At 46.7% G+C, this 24145-nt stretch overlaps 1 protein-coding gene and 1 long non-coding RNA gene across 5 annotated transcripts in view; one reads left to right on the top strand and one right to left on the bottom strand.

Moving 5' to 3' along the window:
• Positions 1-24145, bottom strand: part of LOC133351212 (cubilin-like) — a 212696-nt gene that overhangs the window by 94831 nt on the left and 93720 nt on the right. Inside the window, exon 25 of one of the 4 annotated variants that reach the window (XM_061566321.1) lies at positions 752-1016. The exons of the other annotated variants lie outside the window; for them this stretch is intronic. Within the exon in view, the coding sequence (XP_061422305.1) occupies positions 953-1016 (64 nt within the window). The 3' untranslated portion in view covers positions 752-952. Of the gene's footprint in view, positions 1-751; positions 1017-24145 lie in introns of those variants that run through there. 4 annotated transcript variants of the gene reach the window in all.
• On the top strand, positions 20514-22121 carry LOC133351254 (uncharacterized). Its single transcript, XR_009756163.1, has 3 exons — positions 20514-20613; positions 21522-21611; positions 22020-22121. It is a non-coding gene; the product is annotated as an uncharacterized LOC133351254 (long non-coding RNA).

Raw genomic sequence — 24145 nt, 5'->3', positions numbered from 1 at the left:
AAACAATAAAAATTCTCACGACGTTTCGAAGATGATTGCTTGTGTACCGAAAGAACCAAGAATATGAATCCCTGCAGTCACGAAAGCTTTAAATCAAAACATAGCACCTGTATATCAGCTTAATGCCAATTACAGATATTCCTCGAGCACCAGAGAGCTCTGCTACCAAACTGCCATCATTATTCCAATGGATTTTACAAAAAACTAGTTTCCTAACAAATATTTGGACCTCCATTAAATCAAAGGAATTGTTCAGTAGAAGAGATGTGCATATTCTAGTTGTTTTTCATTATACAAACATTCCCCCTAAATAAAATAAATGTTCAACTATCGATTATGTTTAACTTGTGCCGTCGGAAAATAACATTGCACCGATTCATAAATTAAAATCACGATACATGCCTTGAATCATGGGCATAGCAATGGATTTTTTTTAAATATTTGTATATGTTGTACATTAGAGGTGCTACATTTAACACAACGTAAACAACTCAAGGGTTGTAATCTTGAGTTTAAACAGAAGGGCACTGCTTTCTATGAGGAGATTAGTTTTATTAGAATGTTTATCGGGTCGTGTGGAGGCTCAAAACATGACAATACTATGGTTGCTTTGTTATTACACCATAGACACTGAGATGTGGATACTAAATAATCTCTCAAACTATGCTGTATTTAGTGGTCAAAGTATCTTTTGAAACCACATGTTTTCCCAGGTTTGGAATATTTCACCTATGGACTTACCACGTTCAAAAAGGGTTCCCCAACCAGAAATGAAGCATGATTTCCCTGGGTAGGGAAACTTCTGAGAGCGAGGTGGGAGGCAAACTGGCTGTATGTAATGGGTGAAGGAAACACGTTCTGACAGCTCCATAAGAGCAATGTCATAGTCATGGCTGCTTCCGTTGTAGCGTTCGTGGATGAAGATTCTGTTGACGCTTCTGGCCACGACAGTTTAAGCACTGAGATCGTTCTGAAAGTGCAGGCCCAGGTATACCGTCCAGGTGTTTGGGTTGTTACTAGGGGGGTAAATACACAGACACCACAGTCAGCATCAAATACCAAAGGGCAATTTGTATACATCGCCACTGGGGAGACAGAAGGTGTGGTGCTGACCACCCATCTCCTCGTGTGCTGTGCTGGCCTGCATAGGTGCTTGCTAACAGCACTTGCCACAACAGTCTGTTAAGGCTATATGGGGGGATGTTTGTAATGTGTCTTTGGGGTGATTTCGAGGGGTGGGTGTAAAGTGATGTGGTGGTTCCTTGCTCTAACGAGCGGTGGGAGGGCAATGTTCAACGCTGTGGGTAGAATTTAGGCCGTGGTTGAAATTCACTTGTGTCTACTGCGAGCGCCAATCAATGGCAGACAATGTAAATTATGATCGAACATGAACATAATTTTTACGGTGATGGTGGAAAATGATGACGTAATAATTACTATGATGCCGATGATGATAATTAGATTCTGATGATAAATGGGTACTGATAATGATGATTAAAGGGTGCTACTGCTGCATATGATGATGATGATAATGATGACCATATTGCTGTTCCTAATGCTAAGTTTGGTTCCGCTGCTGATGAAGCTGATGAGGAAGATGAAGAAATGCAGAACGGGAAGTGTTCCTGGGAAAGCCACACTTACTTCTAAGACTCGTTTTGAAGCTTGTTTCACATGCAGGAAAAAATTATATATTTTTTAAACAATTGTTTTACCACGTAAGGCCTACTGAGATATATATCTCTTTTTCAGAAGCAACCTGGCCACAAATGATAGCCCAATGAAGTGGCTAATATGGACATTTATAGCAGCCAAATCCTCTTAAACGCATGTTTCTAAATGTGCAGGGAAAAACTGGAGGATGTGGAGAAAAATCCACGCGACCACAGGGAGAACGTGCAAACTCCAAATATACAGCAGGCGTCAGGGACATGATATAACCCACGACCTCCTGTAGACCAGGCGAGGAAGTTAACATCTCTACAGGGACATGATCTAACCCACGACCTCCTGTATACCAGGCGAGGTAGTTAACATCTCCACAGGGGCATGATCTAACCCACGACCTCCTGTAGACCAGGCGAGGTAGTTAACATCTCTACAGGGACATGATCTAACCCACAACCTCCTGTAGACCAGGCGAGGTAGTAAACATCTATACAGGGACATGCTCTAACCCACGAACTCCTGTAGACCAGGCGAGGTAGTTAACATCTCTACAGGGACATGATCTAACCCACGAACTCCTGTAGACCAGGCGAGGTAGTTAACATCTCTACAGGGACATGATCTAACCCACGAACTCCTGTAGACCAGGCGAGGTAGTTAACATCTCTACAGGGACATGATCTAACCCACGACTTCCTGTATACCAGGCGAGGTAGTTAACATCTCTACAGGGACGTGATCTAACCCACGAACTCCTGTAGACCAGGCGAGGTAGTTAACATATCTACAGGGACATGATCTAACCCACGACTTCCTGTATACCAGGCGAGGTAGTTAACATCTCTACAGGGACGTGATCTAACCCACGAACTCCTGTAGACCAGGCGAGGTAGTTAACATATCTACAGGGACATGATCTAACCCACGACATCCTGTATACCAGGCGAGGTAGTTAACATCTCTACAGGGACATGATCTAACCCACGACCTCCTGTAGACCAGGCGAGGTAGTTAACATCTCTACAGGGACGTGATCTAACCCACGACCTCCTGTATACCAGGCGAGGTAGTTAACATCTCGACAGGGACATTATCTAACCCACGACCTCCGGTATACCAGGCGAGGTAGTTAACATCTCGACAGGGACATGATCTAACTCACGACCTCCTGTATATCAGGCGAGGTAGTTAACATCTCGACAGGGACATGATCTAACCCACGACCTCCTGTAGACCAGGCGAGGTAGTTAACATCTCTACAGGGACATGAACTAACCCACGACCTCCTGTAGACCAGGCGAGGTAGTTAACATCTCTACAGGGACATGATCTAACCCACGACCTCCTGTATACCAGGCGAGGTAGTTAACATCTCTACAGGGACATGATCTAACCCACGACCTCCTGTATACCAGGCGAGGTAGTTAACATCTCGACAGGGACATGATCTAACCCACGACCTCCTGTAGACCAGGCGAGGTAGTTAACATCTCTACAGGGACGTGATCTAACCCACGACTTCCTGTATACCAGGCGAGGTAGTTAACATCTCTACAGGGACGTGATCTAACCCACGAACTCCTGTAGACCAGGCGAGGTAGTTAACATATCTACAGGGACATGATCTAACCCACGACCTCCTGTATACCAGGCGAGGTAGTTAACATCTCTACAGGGACGTGATCTAACCCACGACCTCCTGTATACCAGGCGAGGTAGTTAACATCTCTACAGGGACGTAATCTAACCCACGACCTCCTGTATACCAGGCGAGGTAGTTAACATCTCTACAGGGACATGATCTAACCCACGACCTCCTCTATACCAGGCGAGGTAGTTAACATCTCTACAGGGACATGATCTAACCCACGACCTCCTGTATACCAGGCGAGGTAGTTAACATCTCTACAGGGACATGATCTAACCCACGACCTCCTGTAGACCAGGCGAGGTAGTTAACATATCTACAGGGACATGATCTAGCCCACGACCTCCTGTAGACCAGGCGAGGTAGTTAACATCTCTACAGGGACATTATCTAACCCACGACCTCCTGTAGACCAGGCGAGGTAGTTAACATCTCTACAAGGACATGATCTAACCCACAACCTCCTGTAGACCAGGCGAGGTAGTTAACATCTCTACAGGGACATTATCTAACCCACGACCTCCTGTAGACCAGGCGAGGTAGTTAACATCTCTACAGGGACATGATCTAACCCACGACCTCCTGTAGACCAGGCGAGGTAGTTAACAACTCTACAGGGACGTGATCTAACCCACGACCTCCTGTACACCAGGCGAGGTAGTTAACATCTCTACAGGGACATGATCTAACCCACGACCTCCTGTAGACCAGGCGAGGTAGTTAACATCTCTACAAGGACATGATCTAACCCACGACCTCCTGTATACCAGGCGAGGTAGTTAACATCTCGACAGGGACATGATCTAACCCACGACCTCCGGTATACCAGGCGAGGTAGTTAACATCTCGATAGGGACATGATCTAACCCACGAACTCCTGTAGACCAGGCGAGGTAGTTAACATCTCTAAAAGGGACATGATCTAACCCACGACCTCCTGTAGACCAGGCGAGGTAGTTAACATCTCTACAGGGACATGATCTAACCCACGACCTCCTGTAGACCAGGCGAGGTAGTGAACATCTCTACAGGGACATGATCTAACCCACGACCTCCTGTAGACCAGGCGAGGTAGTTAACATCTCTACAGGGACATGATCTAACCCACGACCTCCTGTAGACCAGGCGAGGTAGTTAACATCTCTACAGGGACATGATCTAACCCACGACCTCCTGTAGACCAGGCGAGGTAGTGAACATCTCTACAGGGACATGATCTAACCCACGACCTCCTGTAGACCAGGCGAGGTAGTTAACATATCTACAGGGACATGATCTAACCCACGACCTCCTGTATACCAGGCGAGGTAGTTAACATCTCTACAGGGACATGATCTAACCCACGACCTCCTGTAGACCAGGCGAGGTAGTTAACATCTCTACAGGGACGTGATCTAACCCACGACCTCCTGTATACCAGGCGAGGTAGTTAACATCTCGACAGGGACATTATCTAACCCACGACCTCCGGTATACCAGGCGAGGTAGTTAACATCTCGACAGGGACATGATCTAACTCACGACCTCCTGTATACCAGGCGAGGTAGTTAACATCTCGACAGGGACATGATCTAACCCACGACCTCCTGTAGACCAGGCGAGGTAGTTAACATCTCTACAGGGACATGATCTAACCCACGACCTCCTGTAGACCAGGCGAGGTAGTTAACATCTCTACAGGGACATGATCTAACCCACGACCTCCTGTATACCAGGCGAGGTAGTTAACATCTCTACAGGGACATGATCTAACCCACGACCTCCTGTATACCAGGCGAGGTAGTTAACATCTCGACAGGGACATGATCTAACCCACGACCTCCTGTATACCAGGCGAGGTAGTTAACATCTCTACAGGGACGTGATCTAACCCACGACCTCCTGTAGACCAGGCGAGGTAGTTAACATCTCCACATGGGCATGATCTAACCCACGACCTCCTGTAGACCAGGCGAGGTAGTTAACATCTCTACAGGGACATGATCTAATGCACGACCTCCTGTAGACCAGGCGAGGTAGTTAACATCTCTACAGGGACATGATCTAACCCACGACTTCCTGTATACCAGGCGAGGTAGTTAACATCTCTACAGGGACGTGATCTAACCCACGAACGCCTGTAGACCAGGCGAGGTAGTTAACATATCTACAGGGACATGATCTAACCCACGACCTCCTGTATACCAGGCGAGGTAGTTAACATCTCGACAGGGACATGATCTAACCCACGACCTCCGGTATACCAGGCGAGGTAGTTAACATCTCGATAGGGACATGATCTAACCCACGAACTCCTGTAGACCAGGCGAGGTAGTTAACATCTCTACAGGGACATGATCTAACCCACGACCTCCTGTAGACCAGGCGAGGTAGTTAACATCTCTACAGGGACATGATCTAACCCACGACCTCCTGTAGACCAGGCGAGGTAGTGAACATCTCTACAGGGACATGATCTAACCCACGACCTCCTGTAGACCAGGCGAGGTAGTTAACATCTCTACAGGGACATGATCTAACCCACGACCTCCTGTAGACCAGGCGAGGTAGTGAACATCTCTACAGGGACATTATCTAACCCACGACCTCCTGTAGACCAGGCGAGGTAGTTAACATCTCTACAGGGACATGATCTAGCCCACGACCTCCTGTAGACCAGGCGAGGTAGTTAACATCTCTACAGGGACGTGATCTAACCCACGACCTCCTGTAGACCAGGCGAGGTAGTTAACATCTCTACAGGGACATGATCTAACACACGACCTCCTGTAGACCAGGCGAGGTAGTGAACATCTCTACAGGGACATGATCTAACCCACGACCTCCTGTAGACCAGGCGAGGTAGTTAACATCTCTACAGGGACATGATCTAGCCCACGACCTCCTGTAGACCAGGCGAGGTAGTGAACATCTCTACAGGGACATGATCTAACCCACGACCTCCTGTAGACCAGGCGAGGTAGTTAACATCTCTACAGGGACGTGATCTAACCCACGACCTCCTGTAGACCAGGCGAGGTAGTTAACATCTCTACAGGGACATGATCTAACCCACGACCTCCTGTAGACCAGGCGAGGTAGTTAACATCTCTACAGGGACATGATCTAACCCACAACCTCCTGTAGACCAGGCGAGGTAGTTAACATCTCTACATGGACATGATCTAACCCACGACCTCCTGTAGACCAGGCGAGGTAGTGAACATCTCTACAGGGACATGATCTAACCCACGACCTCCTGTAGACCAGGCGAGGTAGTTAACATCTCTACAGGGACATGATCTAACCCACAACCTCCTGTAGACCAGGCGAGGTAGTTAACATCTCTACATGGACATGATCTAACCCACGACCTCCTGTAGACCAGGCGAGGTAGTGAACATCTCGTGTTGATTTTTTTTTCAAATTTCCCGCGCTTTTGACTCCGAGTCACGTGGCCCGGCTGCCCCGCCCCCTTCAGTTTCTGAAGGCCACCGCGAGGTTCACAAAGTAACTATTCTCCTCATCGTGTAAATGTACAAGTGTGTGTGTGTATAGAGAGATAATAATTACGCTGTCGGAGAAGTAGTCGTCGAGTGGGAACGTGAAGAGTTTGCGGTGTTGGTTTTGGTGACGATTTGAAAGCAAAAAAAACGTTTGCTTTGCTTAATGTTTAACGTTTTTATCATCATAATCACAGCATTTAATATAATAGCACGTTGAGACACATTGACCAGCGTGGTGAAGTATGGTCATTACACATTGACCAGCGTGGTGAAGTATGGTCAGTCCGCATTGACCAGCGTGGTGAAGTATGGTCAGTCCGCATTGACCAGCGTGGTGAAGTATGGTCAACCCGCATTGACCAGCGTGGTGAAGTATGGTCTGTCTGCATTGACCATTGTGGTGAAGTATGGTCAACCCGCATTGACCAGCGTGGTGAAGTATGGTCAGTCCGCATTGACCAGCGTGGTGAAGTATGGTCAGTCCGCATTGACCAGCGTGGTGAAGTATGGTCATTACACATTGACCAGCGTGGTGAAGTATGGTCAGTCCGCATTGACCAGCGTGGTGAAGTATGGTCAGTCCGCTTTGACCAGCGTGGTGAAGTATTGTCAACCCGCATTGACCAGCGTGGTGAAGTATGGTCTGTCTGCATTGACCAGCGTGGTGAAGTATGGTCATTACGCATTGACCAGCGTGGTGAAGTTTGTCTTTGTGGGTGGCGGTGTTTGTCTTTGTGGGTGAAGGACGCCAGTGGCAGCCTCGCCATGAACACGCCAGGAGACAAACTCGGCGGTGGTGACAGCAGGAGCATGGATGCTTCTGACAGCCGGTGATGGCTCTGTGGTGATCGTGATGGGGTTGGTGGTGGTGATGGTGGTGATCGTGATGGGGTTGGTGGTGGTGATGGTGGTGATCGTGATGGGGTTGGTGGTGGTGATTGTGAGGGTGGTAGTGATGGTGGTGATCGTGATGGGGTTGGTGGTGGTGATTGTGAGGGTGGTAGTGATGGTGGTGATCGTGATGGGGTTGGTGGTGGTGATTGTGAGGGTGGTAGTGATGGTGGTGATCGTGATGGGGTTGGTGGTGGTGATTGTGAGGGTGGTGATCGTAATTATTGTGGTAATGGTGGTGATTGTGAGGGTGGTAGTGATGGTGGTGATTGTGAGGGTGGTGGTGATTGTGGTGATCGTGATGGGGTTGGTGGTGGTGATTGTGAGGGTGGTAGTGATGGTGGTGATTGTGGTGATCGTAATTATTGTGGTAATGGTGGTGATCGTGAGGGTGGTAGTGATGGTGGTGATTGTGAGGGTGGTGGTGATTGTGGTGATCGTAATTATTGTGGTAATGGTGGTGATCGTGAGGGTGGTAGTGATGGTGGTGATTGTGAGGGTGGTGGTGATTGTGGTGATCGTAATTATTGTGGTAATGGTGGTGATCGTGAGGGTGGTAGTGATGGTGGTGATTGTGAGGGTGGTGGTGATTGTGGTGATCGTAATTATTGTGGTAATGGTGGGGATCGTGAGGGTGGTAGTGATGGTGGTGATCGTGATGAGGTTGGTGGTGGTGATTGTGAGGGTGGTGATCGTAATTATTGTGGTAATGGTGGTGATTGTGAGGGTGGTGGTGATTGTGGTGATCGTAATGATTGTGGTAATATTGGTGATTGTGAGGGTGATAGTGATGGTGGTGATCGTGATGGGTGGTGATCGTAATGATTGTGGTAATATTGGTGATCGTGATGGTGGTGATTGTGAGGGTGGTGGTGATTGTGGTGATCGTGATGGGGTTGGTGGTGGTGATTGTGAGGGTGGTAGTGATGGTGGTGATTGTGGTGATCGTAATTATTGTGGTAATGGTGGTGATCGTGAGGGTGGTAGTGATGGTGGTGATTGTGAGGGTGGTGGTGATTGTGGTGATCGTAATTATTGTGGTAATGGTGGGGATCGTGAGGGTGGTAGTGATGGTGGTGATTGTGAGGGTGATGGTGGTGATCGTGAGGGTGGTAGTGATGGTGGTGATTGTGAGGGTGGTGGTGATTGTGGTGATCGTAATTATTGTGGTAATGGTGGTGATCGTGAGGGTGGTAGTGATGGTGGTGATTGTGAGGGTGGTGGTGATTGTGGTGATCGTAATTATTGTGGTAATGGTGGTGATCGTGAGGGTGGTAGTGATGGTGGTGATTGTGAGGGTGATGGTGGTGATCGTGAGGGTGATGGTCGTGATGATGGTGGTGATCGTGATTGTAGTGGTGATCGTGACGATGGTAGTGATTGTGATGATGGTAGTGATGGTGGTGATCATGAGGGTGACAGTGATGATGGTCATGACAATGGTGCACGTGATGGGGATGGTTTTGATGGCGATAGTGGTAATTAGGGCCATAGAAAGTAATAGACCATGGTTAAGCAATACAACAAATATGTATTCCTGACCAGGGAGGATACATTTTGTGAAGTATACTTAACTTCTCAGGGAGTATAATTTTCCAAAAGTTTTGCACTATTGGACATTGTGCTCCCTAGTTGGATTTTATACTCCCCATACAGAAATTCATGACCACATTGTGTCTCATTATTTGTCTCCCTCCTGTCACAATCCCAACACCAGGTACGATTCCAACACCAACTATGACCCTTCCACCCAATTATCTCCAGTCGCCGAGGAAGCTGCGACCCCGTTCTCAATGCCCTCAGACAGGCCCTCCTCTGGCGATCTGAAAAACGAGCTGCAAACAATGGTGCAGGAGATTAACGATAAACGCGCGAAGGACTTGGAGATGTTGAACGAGTTTCAGAATTCGCTATTATTCGAGGTGAGAGGATGCTACAATCCAGGGTAGCCTTAATCTGGATCTCTGAGCCTCTGGGCTTAACACCTGATCCTTAGGCACCCTCATTCTGGCTTTGAAACTGTGCGAAGGATTATGATATAAGCCTCAGAGTTTTAACACTGAGCCTGAGGGGAGCCTTCACACCAAAATGTACTCGGGCGATTTTAAGTAAATGGTTGGCAAAAATCATCAATGATTATAGATTTTATGTGAAAGAAATACTGTATTTTTCAAAAACTGAGCAAATCTGATGACTGATCTCCCTTGTGTACATTTGGGTAAGCAACTTCCATTGAGATCTTAGAAGTCACTTTATTTGAGGTGTGCTCTTCAGATACCAATGGTTGCTCATGAAACCCACATTCAACAAACTTTTTTTTATTAGCTAGACATAACTTTCACCATATGGCAGGATTACTCACGTTGGCTATTAGGCCACGTGACATCATACATATGTTATCTCTGTCTTGGGGAGCTTGCTGTCATCTCGCTTATTTTCTATCTCCAGATATTTTAAAAACTCAGTGGGACACTCCAACAGCATTTGACTTACAGCCCACCAGTTCAAATAAATATTTAAGGAGGTGAGAACTCAAGGAACCAGGATAGTCTCATTTTCAAGATCGACCTGAGTCCAAGGTGACAATAGAGTAAGCAACAGAGAAAGTACAGAAATTATAAAATAAAAATCTGAAGAAAAAACAACAACAGCCGCCATTCACCACTCCGCCACTAACTGGTGGTAATGTCACCAAATAGCTTGTGCCTTTGAATCCATGGTGCAGTTTCGAAGGCAGGAGGTAATTGGACAGGCCCAGGTCTTGTGGGTTAAACTGACTGAGGTAAATGGCATATGCACGGCCTGTGCGCCCCACTGTGCCAGCTTGTGTTTTAGCCACCCACTGCTCCACTCTTCAGCTTTGCTCCTCCACGCTACATTGATGTTGCAGAGCGACTGCCTCTAACTGCCCAGTAGCATCCTTCATGAGCCTCCTCCACGGGCCGATCTTGACAACGCTGGTACCAATCCTTGACAAGTCCAATCAGCTTTATATTCTCCTGTACCACAGCAGCCCCTGCCTTCTGTAGCTTGTACCATGACCATTCAGTCCCTTCTATCTGGCTAGACAGAAACTGATTGGGCATGCCGTGGCTGGGCATGTGGGCTATGTGACCCAGCTAACACAGTCTAGCCTAATTGAGGAGCTTACTGATGTGACTTTGTCCAGATCTTTCAAGAACATGTGAGTTCCTCACAATACAGCCTGGTTAAACGCAAGGTGGATTGAAGGCAGGCCAGCCTGAATGTTTCAAACCGATGCAGATGTTCCTTTAAATGTGTTCATTTTTTCCCTTTCGCCCCCCCTCCCCCACTGTAGGTGTCTCAGGTGTGCGAACTTGTCCGCTCCTCCATAATGTCACATCACGAAGACTGCAATAAGTGCTTGAGCATGCATTTTGGGGAAATGACGACGGTGCTGCAGCAAGCTCAGAAACAAGAGGTAGCCCTCGCCAGCTCGTGGCAAGCCCTGGCCTCAATCATGCAGTTACAAGAGAGGCCCTAGAGGGGGTTAGTAATGGTCATGTCAGACATGAGCCCTGGGGTGTTTATTTACAGAGAGAAAACACAACATAGGAAGTTCACAACGCCCATGCAGATTCAAAATCAATTTGTTGGTAAAGTCACATAGATAGAAAAATAATAATAAAAGGAAATAAATAAAAATAAAAACTACGACGTTTCAATCACAACGCAAGCGATCATAATTGGGGTTCATATTGGCCATGCCATGTTCTGATTGAGTTCGTACTGGATTGAGGCTTCATTTGAGCCAAATGAGGTGCAGAGTAATGGGAGAAAACTGGCAGAATCTTTGAGGTCAGTCCAGAGGAAAAAAACCCTACAGAGGAATAGAGCAGAGGACTCCACCATTTATGGAGGTGCAGATGTGCTTGTTTGGCAGGGGATAATACACGACACCAGCACTTAAAATATTTATATGCCAGGTTCCAAAACTTAAATACGAATTTTGGCTAATCCTTCACGCACAATGCTCCTCCCACGTGTAAATATATCACATTTGTATAACATCTAAACATGATCCTGGCCCATTCAGTTTTTAATAGTCAAGTCAAAGTTGATTTCCTGCTCTAATGTGCAATGATGTTGTGCTCATATTTTGTTTACAGCCCTTGGCCAGTGTTGGAAATGTCACATTTCAATGATGGGTGTGAGTCGACCCATAGGACAACCACTGTTTACTTCCCTACTTAGTGGTACTAATTGTATTGGCCATTGAGGATTTTATTGGTATTTAATAAGCTATTAATTCCATAATTGGATGTTATAAATTTGAGCGCTTTTCAGATTTGTTGCATAGATAGTATGAGTTTTCATATTTTAGTTAGACATTATAGGCAATGTTGGATGTTAGTTGAGGAATGTTGTGAAATGTATTCTATAATATATTCTTAGCTGTTACTGCACTGCTTTTAAAATTGCTTTGTACTTGCTGTGCTTTCATGATGTTTCATGAGTGTTGACCCAGGGCTCACTTAAATAAAATACATCTCGACTCTGGGCTTACAATTGGTTATTAATTTAATGTTATCTTATGGTTGTGCCTCTACGTGCCTTTGGCCTTGCTTTACATACCCTTTAACTCTCTAAACATTGGGTCTTGCGTTTCATTATCAAGTTACATTTTCCAAAAGCACATCAACCTGCTCTCATCCGCTTATTTTTTTAAGTTTGATCCCAAGCGGTCTTCAGTTATATGCATGTCTCTTAGGGTGCTCAGGATGCGTTCTTGATAAACGGAACACTTCATGAAACAGCGCTATAGGTCATCATAACATTCTTCCTATAGAGATACATTACCGAACGAGCGTTGGCTTTCCTCTGAGCAATATATGAGGGCTTCATTGGGGTATAAGTAACAGCCTTAATTATGATACTGCACATGATAAATGTTTTAAAGCATTTTATATATTTTAAAAAAGTTTAATGGTAATGACGTAAGAGGTATGCCTGAACATGTGTAGTGGGTTATTTAAGACGGCATAGACGAATCGGTAGAGGCAACGCTTATTTATTACTTGAATGGCTAACGGCCCCTTCACCCGCTGCCTGAGGAGCTACGCCTTCGGTCTAACCGCCCTATTCCTGGGGCTAGGGTCTAGGGGTCCTCCGGCTAAGAGGGTCCTAGGGGAGGCTAGTCTGACCTGACCCAACCACTGGCCACACGGTATGTGGAGTGACGTCATGAACCCGCTCATGATTATTGTATCATTAATGACGTCACTCCATATGCGGCATGTCGAGTGACGTCATGAACCCGCTAATGATTATTGTATAATTAATGATATCACTGCACATGCGGTATGTGGAGTGACGTCATGAACCCGCTCATGGTTATTGTATCATTAATGACGTCACTCCACATGCGGTATGTGGAGTGAGGTCATGAACCCGCTCATGATTATTGTATCATTAATGACGTCACTCCAAATGCGGCATGTGGAATGACGTCATGAACCCGCTCATGATTATTGTATCATGAATGACGTCACTCCACATTCGGCATGTGGAGTGACGTCATGAACACGCTCATGATTATTGTATCATGAATGACGTCACTCCACATGCGGCATGTGGAGTGACGTCACGCGCATTACACACATTTCTGGGCTATTATAGTAGTAATTGTTTAAGAACTTTAAAAAAACTACAGCATCATCGAAAGAGCAAAAAAAGCCCAAGGAAAGTTAAATGTAATAGAAAGTGCAGACTCTCTCGCGCTTACAATATAGAGAGAAGAAGGGGGCTATGGGCGTGTAACCTCTCTCTCTGATTGGCCGAGGCTTGTGCATAAATCGAGGCTGGCGAAGCCGGAATTTAAATCGAAATTGAAGTTTGCATTGTTTGCGCACAGAAGATGAGAGCCCCGGCCAAGATCGCTCTCTGCCTCGCGCTCGGCCTTCTGATCTGGATCCTCGGCAACAACCCGGTGTCCACTTCCTACTACTCTGCTGTAGCGAGCACCTCGTGTGTCGCCAGTAAGAATCACGCCAATTTCGCTCGCCGGCGGCCACGTGCCATCACTTATAGCGAACAATGCGACTGTGGGAAGAGGAGACGCGGTGAATGTAGACGAAGCAAGAGGAGAGAAGAAGACGACGATACGATTCGTTGAGTAGAACAGACCGTAGGACGATGTTAACACATTCCTACGGGGAGGGAGCTGGTAGGAACGTTGGGCTGCTCGGTCAATGGCCTGCAGGGTCAACGGCGGCGTGGTGTATTCCGCAAATATGCCCGACTGTGAGGGCGGTCACAAGCCGGCGTGAGTAGGTTAAACGTTGAGTTTTATAAGGGCACCACGGGGTGACCAGCCCCTCCCCACCCAGCCCCCACCCAGCCCCACCCTCCCCACTCAGTCGCTCCCTGCACGACGGACACAATTATTCCCTGTGGGCTGGTGTAACCAGGAGGTTCCTACCAGTATAATTATGATGTGTTAGGAACTTACATCGTGTGTGAGAGTACTTACTGTATATATGTGGCTTTGTGGTGTATGTTGCGCCTTATAGACTCTTAGTGTGTCCATGAAATAACTTTTGAGTCGTTCGTGAACAAAAGCAACCGAAGATTGATGGGAGAGACGGCCTTCCTAGAGGTGAATGACGAACTGAATGAATGGATTTGGAATTTTTCAGAGGCGTCCAGCATGTAACCCGGTTTCGTTTTTAATGTCGATTCAGTATGACTACGATACAAAACCCGCTTATAATAATTGTTTTCCTTTTCTTTTATAAACCAATTGCTATGATTATATTTGCGTTTTGTATCATCTGGATTACGTCCATAAGCATTATATCAGATGCGCACTGCGGCTTGGAGCAGAATGACGCGTAATGAACACGTGCATATAGAGACACAAGTACTGTACATCGTTCGGTCAACACATGCGTACACACACACAATGATACGTGTGTGTGTGTAGATATACAAAGATTCCCTGCTGGGTCAAGTGCTGTAAGCAAGTGTTGGGGCTGCTGCCCCCCGGTTCCTTTTTAAATCATTTATATTAAGTTCACTTGCTTGCTTGCTTACGACCGTGCAAATCTTTCGGTTGTTTTTTAACCCACTTCCCGTGATCCAATCGAGCTGACATTTTCCACACAGACTCGTGCGTGACAATTCATGTTCGTGAATTTTATTTTTTCAAAATTTTACACTTTTTAGGACAAAAATAGAATATTTAATTACCAATTGCTTAATGGTGCCATGCAATCATCTGACCCTTAGGTGGCAGCCATCTCAAGCCAGAGGACGAGAGGACTCTAGCCGCCACGCATATAAAGGATTTATAGTGAAAAACTTTGTTTTTACGGGTTATACTTGTTCCCTTCCTCCTCTTCTTCTCTCTTCGCTGCTGCCGTTTTCCCCCTGCGAAACAAATCTCTTGGCTGGCCCTTGGTCATGGTCATTCACCCCCACTCTCCCCGTGTATTCCCTCAAACATTAGTAGGAGACTCCCTGTACACCACTGTCCACACTCGTGCACGCACAGCCACTAAACGCGACGTCCTGCAGTCATAATACAAACAAAAGAACATAACTCTGATAATGTGCACTGTCCTTGAAGTTGATTGGTCCACACCCGAGACAGCTTTCCTTCGAGCCTAGTCTCATATGGGTTGGACCAGATGACGCCAAAAGGCGCACAACTCAAGGACAATGCACCATCAGAGTATGAGAGCTCGGGGCAAGCATCTACACTATGGGGACCTCATTTGCCAGTAAAAATATGATAATTGGTTCTTTACCCTTCTATCTGGCAACAAAACTGACACCTTTTTGCAAGGAGTCATGTTTGCATAGACCGCAATACCTGCAGTCATAATACAAACAAAAGAACATAACTCTGATAATGTGCACTGTCCTTGAAGTTGATTGGTCCACACCCAGATAGAAGGGTAAAGAACCAATTATCATATTTTTACTGGCAAATGAGGTCCCCATAGTGTAGATGCTTGCCCCGAGCTCTCATACTCTGATGGTGCATTGTCCTTGAGTTGTGCGCCTTTTGGCGTCATCTGGTCCAACCCATATGAGACTAGGCTCGAAGGAAAGCTGTCTCGGGTGTGGACCAATCAACTTCAAGGACAGTGCACATTATCAGAGTTATGTTCTTTTGTTTGTATTATGACTGCAGGTATTGCGGTCTATGCAAACATGACTCCTTGCAAAAAGGTGTCAGTTTTGTTGCCAGATAGAAGGGTAAAGAACCAATTATCATATTTTTACTGGCAAATGAGGTCCCCATAGTGTAGATGCTTGCCCCGAGCTCTCATACTCTGATGGTGCATTGTCCTTGAGTTGTGCGCCTTTTGGCGTCATCTGGTCCAACCCATATGAGACTAGGCTCGAAGGAAAGCTGTCTCGGGTGTGGACCAATCAACTTCAAGGACAGTGCACATTATCAGAGTTATGTTCTTTTGTTTGTATTATGACTGCAGGTATTGCGGTCTATGCAAACATGACTCCTTGCAAAAAGGTGTCAGTTTTGTTGCCAGATAGAAGGGTAACTCACTTAAACATATACAAATACAACTAAACCATGTTTTATCTTAACAGGTAAAGTCCACTGTGCTATGAGCTTTTTCAGAAGCGACCTGGCCACAAATGATAGCTCAACACAGTAGCTTATCACGTGGACATGTTTTGCAGCAAAATAATCTATAAACTGTCATATCTATGAATGTAGCGGTTCACTACAGATGTTCCTGTAGTGGTGACGCAGTGGGGTTACAGTGAGGGAAAAAAGTATTTGATCCCCTGCTGATTTTGTACGTTTGCCCACTGACAAAGAAATTATCAGTCTATAATTTTAATGGTAGGTTTATTTGAACAGTGAGAGACAGAATAACAACAACAAAATCCAGAAAAACGCATGTCAAAAATGTTATAAATTGATTTGCATTTTAATAAGGGAAATAAGTATTTGACCCCTCTGCAAAACATGACTTAGTACTTGGTGGCAAAACCCTTGTTGGCAATCACAGAGGTCAGACGTTTCTTGTAGTTGGCCACCAGGTTTGCACACATCTCAGGAGGGATCTTCTCCAAGTCATTAAGGTTTCGAGGCTGACGTTTGGCAACTCGAATCTTCAGCTCCCTCCACAGATTTTCTATGGGATTTAGGTCTGGAGACTGGCTAGGCCACTCCAGGACCTTAATGTGCTTCTTCTTGAGCCACTCCTTTGTTGCCTTGGCCGTGTGTTTTGGGTCATTGTCATGCTGGAATACCCATCCACGACCCATTTTCAATTTTCTGGCTGAGGGAAGGAGGTTCTCACCCAAGATTTGACGGTACGTGGCCCCGTCCATCATCCCTTTGATGCGGTGAAGTTGTCCTGTCCCCTTAGCAGAAAAACACCCCCAAAGTATAATGTTTCCACCTCCATGTTTGACGGTGGGGATGGTGTTCTTCGGTTCATAGGCAGCATTCCTCCTCCTCCAAACACGGCGAGTTGCGTTGATGCCAAAAAGCTCCATTTTGATCTCATCTGACCACAACACTTTCACCCAGTTGTCCTCTGAATCATTCAGATGTTCATTGGCAAACTTCAGACGGGCATGTATATGTGCTTTCTTGAGCAGGGAGGACCTTGTGGGCGCTGCAGGATTTCAGTTCTTCACGGCATAGTGTGTTACCAACTGTTTTCTTGGTGACTATGGTCCCAGCTGCCTTGAGATCATTGACAAGATCCTCCCGTGTAGTTCTGGGCTGATTCCTCACCGTTCTCACGATCATTGCAATTCCACGAGGTGAGATCTTGCATGGAGTCCCAGGCCGAGGAAGATTGACAGTTCTTTTATGTTTCTTCCATTTGTGAATAATCGCACCAACTGTTGTCACCTTCTCACTAAGCTGCTTGGCGATGGTCTTGTAGCCCATTCCGGCCTTGTGTAGGTCTACAATCTTGTCCCTGACATCCTTGGATAGCTCTTTGGTCTTGGCCATGGTGGAGAGTTTGGAATCTGATTGATTGCTTCTGTGAACAAGTGTATTTTATACAGGTAACATGTTGAGATTAGGAGCACTCCCTTTAAGAGTGTGCTCCTAATCTCAGCTAGTTACCTGTATAAAAGACACCTGGGAGCTAGAAATCTTTCTGATTGAGAGGGGGTCAAATACTTATTTTTCTCATTAAAATGCAAATCAATTTATAACATTTTTGACATGCGTTTTTCTGGATTTTGTTGTTATTCTGTCTCTCACTGTTCAAATAAACCTACCATTAAAATTATAAACTGATCATTTCTTTGTCAGTGGGCAAACATACAAAATCAGCAGGGGATCAAATACTTTTTTCCCTCACTGTATGAGCGCGAGAGATTGAGCGATGTGTTCAAGCTGGACTGCCTACAATCCATCCTGGGTTTAACTATCCTGTGTTTAACCAATTGGTCAAATGTTAAAAATGTGATTTCCTATTCATTACCGTATGCCCAGATTAATGAAAAGGCTTTGATTTTGTATCTGAATAATAAAGTGATGGTGTCGATGTCAGATGTGGAGTGGGAGAGTATTCCAAACGGTAGGGGCTGTGCATGAGAAATCTCGTCCATCAATGGGACCATGCCCACCACGCTACACCACTGATGACAACACTGTGCCTCTCTGCAATATTGTGTCTGTGTGTGTGTTCTTCTCAGTTCCACTTTGAGGGAGACATGGCAACATTTTATGTGGTTAACTACATGGCGGCCTTGAACCTCAAGGCGCTGTCACGGAAAATTGTCTTTCCCGACAACTATAGGGTGAGTGCGTCGGGGGAGGCAGGAGGCGATAGGCCAACCGCTATACGAGCTGTAAATGTTACATCAGTTGTTTATAGCCCCCCCCCCCCTTCAACTGAAGGGTGACCAGGAGATCACAGCATATCAATCGATTGTTTAATACATCTGTCCAGAGCTTTAAGCGTACTTGACCTGAATGCGTACGTGTTTTTCCCCCGGACAGTGCAGCTTCTGCCTCCAACCTCAATGCTCATTCAGGGAATTTGCCGAACAATCCTAATACAGGATCCTCGTGAACAACAGTCTTGAGGCTGAGCAAGACTCTTCTGGATAATGAGAGGGCATCATTATTATCCTCATGTAGCCTTTCATAGTGGTCCCAAGAGGTTACTTGGTTGTTCCATTGAAATCCCCTGGGATTGCTGGAAAAGACAGCCGAAGTAGACTGGAGGGCTAGGCCAATAGGTGTGCAATTATGTATGGGTTAAATGCATTTCAGCACACAATGCATGCGTTTAGTCACACGTGTAAGAATAATTTGATTTCGGGTTGAATAGCTCATATACCATGTGTGACCACCCGCAGCTATGAGAGATTACAGCACTCGAAATCGTAAAAATATCATAAATCATCAAACTCATTGAATTGTCGGTGGAAGCCGGGATTCATTTAAAGAATCAATTTACTTTTTCATGTCATTTTCATCATTTTGTTTTTACTGCTTCCCATTATTCCCATCTCATATTTACCATTTTCTTTGATCCATTTGCAAAATTGCTGCCATCTTTCCCCCTAGGTAGAAAAATGAAACAGCATAGAACTGAATGTAAATCCAATACTTTACACGTGATTGGTGACCGGGGTCACTGTGGAAAATTAAGCATATTCTGGTCTCTTGAGTTCTCTCTCACATGGTTGCACAACATACACTAGAATTGTGACACATACACAGACATTCCCACGCATAATTTGATGCAACTTTCGCGAGCGAATGGGAGCATCGTCGCATCCCTGTCGGGCTAACGAGGTAAGGCGATCCACATGGGAGGGGGCCGGCGTGCCGGCGGCCAGCTGATCGGTGTCGCTGCTTTGTCCGTGTTGCAGGCAATCGTCTTGATGCGCCCAGTCCTGGGACCACCGTCTCCGCTCTCTGTGGACCTAACGAAGGACGACCGGCGGCTGATCGAGGTGAGGAGGCCATGCGTACAGCCGGCACGCGGCTGCTATGCTCTCAACCATGTTGGTATTTGTAATTGTGTGTATGTATTGGTACATCAGATTGTATGTTGGTATATCAGATTGTTTACGTGTGTTGGTACATCAGAATGTGTCTGTGTTGATACATCAGATTGTGTTGGTACACCAGATTGTACGTGTTAGTACATCAGACGTTATGACCACCACTACCTTCATCATCACATCTACTATCATTACTCTCAACACCATCACCCTCACCATTGGCATCAACTTTATCACCACCAGCACCACCACTCACATAATCATAATCACCTTCATTACCATCATTGTTTGTTACCAACAGGAAGAAGCTGAGCTGCCACAGCCACCCGCATCCATGTCCATGATGGTGCCCAAAGTCATGGCACCCTCTGCTCAGCCTCCGACTGCGCGGCCTCCCAAAGCTCAGCCTCTCATCGCTGTGCCACCCACAACACAGCCATCCAAGAATCAGCTTCCCAATTCTCAGCTTCTCACAGTTGTGCCACCCACACCTCTGCCACCCACACCACTGCCACCCACACCTCTGCCACCCACACCTCTGCCACCCACACCTCTGCCACCCAAAGCTCAGCCTCCTACCACTCTGCCACGCACAGCTCAGCCTCCCACCGCTCTGCCACCCACCCCACTGCCACCCAAGGCTCAGCCTCCCACGGCTCTGCCACCCACCCCACTGCCCCCCACCTCAGCCGATATTCAGCTTCCCACAGTTATGCCACCTACGGCTCGACCTCACAAGGCTCAGCCTCGCGAAGATCGGCCTCTCATCACTCTGCCACCCACACCTCTGCCACCCACAGCTCAGCCTCCCATCGCTCTGCCACCCACACCTCTGCCACCCAAGGCTCAGGCTCCCACAGCTCTGCCTCCCACACCTTTGCCGCCCACCTCAGCCGACATTCAAGGCCTCATCGCGAACTTCCTCAAGGAGTAAGGAGCCTTCCAATTCCCCGCACTCACTCACACAGACACTAGGGTATCCCAGCCTATGCTTTTTTGTAATATTTCATCATCAGGAATTATCAATGCACTGCTGGGTAAATGCTTCCCCAAGCCATCACTATACGACTGCCCTGCAATGGAATAACCTACCTACAATCTCTAGACAAGCTCATTTATTCGCTCCAACTCCTGGACGGCCTTGTCCTTAGGCATGTTCCCTCCCTTGGATGTCACTCAGTACTTAGTCTATATTAATGGCTATTATTCCTTCTGCCAGTGTGTTCTGCTCAAGCCCACTTACTTTTCTTATCAGTTAGAATGGTTTATTTACGCTGCATACGTTGTTTAATCCACGTGTCTCTCATTATTACCGTTTTCCGGTTGGACTGCCTTCCTTCTACAGATTAGTCCCATTATGTTAATTATATCATGAATTTATCATTGTATATAGAAGTGCAGCCCTGTAATTCCTTGCACATTCTACTGCACTAGAGGGAGCTGTAGAGAACCCTCTATCGTGCATTTGGCCTAGTCTTCCACAATGGCCGGACATCTTGGAAGGGTAGGGAGTACCCACACTTGACCCCAACACTGCCAATTGAACTGTGGTGGACAGCTGGCTGGACAGAGGTGGGGGGATTCAATCAGTTTGCACCTTTGCTTCAACGTTCGCATACAGGACATTACACTGGCAACATCTGATTTGGAAGCCCAGAGTAATAACCGTTACACCACTGCATCATCCAATAATTTACGCAACAATTCAGTATTACTCTTTCATCATCACAAGCACGACTGTATACTTGCATCGTGAACAAAAGAGTTGAGTTGATATTATGAATCGATGGATCGCGACACACTCGGTGATTTAAAGTGCGTTGTGTGTGCATTGGCAGGTACTACGGTCTTTATGAAACCGCAGACCGCGAGGGTCTGCTCAAGAAGTATCATAAGGATGCCCTCATCACCATCTACACCCCCTCAGAGTGAGCAAAAAACACACACACACTCACAAACTGGCCAGCAAGGCTGTCACATGAAAGGATGAATTGGTATTTGCCACAGACCGCTCTCGAGAGACCGTGTAACATTGCTTATCATCGGTACAGGCAGTTATAAGCATTAATGACAACTGCTATAGCGTCATAAAAGAGGCCATTTAAAGTGCGCTGAAACGTGCGGAGGTTTTTTCACATAGCCGCAAGCAGCGAATCAGAAGCTTGCTTTAAATGCTTCGAAATGAAATATGGCTTATAAAACTGGAATTAAATCATCAGTTTCTGCAACGATACCAGAAGAAATGCTCTGCGAAAACACAGAAATCAAAGCACACTTGTGGATGCCAGTGTAGCCACTCCGTTTCCTAACGCTCCGGATCTCGTTTCCACATCCAGGAGCAGCCTGGGAGAGGAGGGTACAGACAAGCCGACCCCGGAAGATTCACGTGAGTGTTCGTCATGAGCGATGTTTGCAGATCCGCGCGTCACTGTGTCGCCGCTCATGTCATTCTGTCACCGTGCGCCATGCAGTTTTTTTCTCCTTGCTCCGCACCTCTGATGCAACAGTTGCCTTTGTACAGTGCAAAAGAAGTTTAACATGTGCATATCTGTCGCCACGTACATCACCACAGTTTTGTTGCCCTCCTGCCCCCTCATCCTACAGCACAGCTCAAGTGCGAGCGGCTGACGGCGGAGGACTTCATCAAAGAGCTGACGCACAAGCATCACGATATGTCCTCCTTCACCACCACCGTCAGCCGTGGCACGGTGAGCCAACTGTGGCCTTGTACCAAAACGCCCTCATTGGCATAGTCGCTGGCTCTGCTTAAACACAAATTGCTGAGCTTATGTGGCCTGAGTTACAAACCTTTCCTGTGCACAAGCCCTCAATTTATGCTTAGAATTTTTACTATAATTATTTTGACTTATTCTTTGATACCCTGATGATTATGTAAATATGTTCACCTTTAGCTTGCTACAATATTTAACGTGAATTACGTGTGTAGGGCTCGAAACAAGTGTCACGCGCTGGGTCGATATACGCGCACGTGGCGGACAGTGAGGGCGAACGAGGACACAGGGCGCTGATTGGCTAGCCGTTGTTGTCGTACCAATTAAGGTGGCGTGATAGTTAAGGGGGCTGCAGGACGCAGGCCGCTGATTGGATGAGAGAGACGGTTGTCTGATATTGGCGCCTGCGTGTCTGCAACAACAACGCCACGTGGCACCGGGGACTGGGGAAGAGTGGCGTCGCGGGGGATGACCTAATTAATGAAGGGTAATTGGTTCGGGGATAAAGGGTGAGATGGTAGAGTGAAACGGGAGTTGGTGCCTGGGACGAGATACGAACGGATGGAGAGACTGAGCAGCGGATAGAGTGAGTATAGCATAGCGTAGCAGTGGATAGAAAGAGTGCAGTATAAGGTAGCAGTGGGTAGAGAGAATACAGTATGCGGTAGCAGTGGATAGAGAGAATACAGTATAGAGTAGCAGTGGATGGAGCGAGTACAGCGTAGGATAGCAGCGGAGTAACGGACCTTGGTGGAGAGAGAGATGACGGAGTGGGACGACAGAGTTAATAAAGAGCAGCCGAGGTGGAGAGAGAGAGAGCGGAGAGGAGAATCGCTGGAGGAGCAGAAGGAGAGCGAGCGAAGCCAGCGAAGCCAGCGGAGCGCAGCGAGCGAGCGGAGGGACATTGAGTGATGTTGACGGGGAGTTGCGAGTCGAAGTGTACGGAGGGACATTGAGTGATGTCGACGGAAGAGATGTGGAACTATATAAGTTAATAAAGAACCAAAGAAAGACAAAGAAGCTGTCACTTCAGTACGAGTCAAATACGTGAAAAGTAACTCTTAAGAGAGATTAAAGCCATCTTCTTGGCCTTCAATATACATTATCCCGAGCCTTGACACTCGATCATATTATGATCTCTAGCAACATCTCTCTCTCTCTCTCAAACCTTGACACTAACACAAGCCAAGACTCACACTTACTCTAGCCACAGCACTAACCCTGGCCGAAACCCCAACCCTGCAGTCTCCACCTCTTGGTTTGCTTACAAATGATGGGCCGTCGCGTTTACTTGTGACTCTCACTTTACAGGATACCCAGGTCAACTTCACCGTGCACGGCTTCTTCAAAGAGAGTGAGTATTTGCATAGTCACATTCACCATCAGCAGTAGCATCATCAACAGCATCACTGACATTGCATTTAACTACACCAGGTGCATTCTGCACTGCCTGCCATAAGCACCACCTCACCATTCTAATTGATCCTGCCATGCGGTTTATGCTAATGGCGTGGCTCTCTCTTGACGCCCGTGCACCTTTGTCGTGTGTCGATCCTCAGCCAAGAATTGCCAAGAGTCTGTGAAGATGTTTTGGCGGGTGGTGCAATTGGTGCCAACCATGGACGGCAGGTGAGTCACTTGCACCATGACCAGGGGCGGTGCCAGGATTTTGACTTTGCGGGGGCTGACTTCAATATTCTGAGATATCCAGTGAATGTTTTCCAATGGGT

Source organism: Lethenteron reissneri, chromosome 5, assembly GCF_015708825.2.
Source record: "Lethenteron reissneri isolate LAM-NWPU_2019-01 chromosome 5, ASM1570882v1, whole genome shotgun sequence".
NCBI lineage: Eukaryota > Metazoa > Chordata > Hyperoartia > Petromyzontiformes > Petromyzontidae > Lethenteron > Lethenteron reissneri.
Note: the sequence above shows the minus strand (reverse complement) of the source record. Positions and strands in the feature narration are given on the sequence as shown.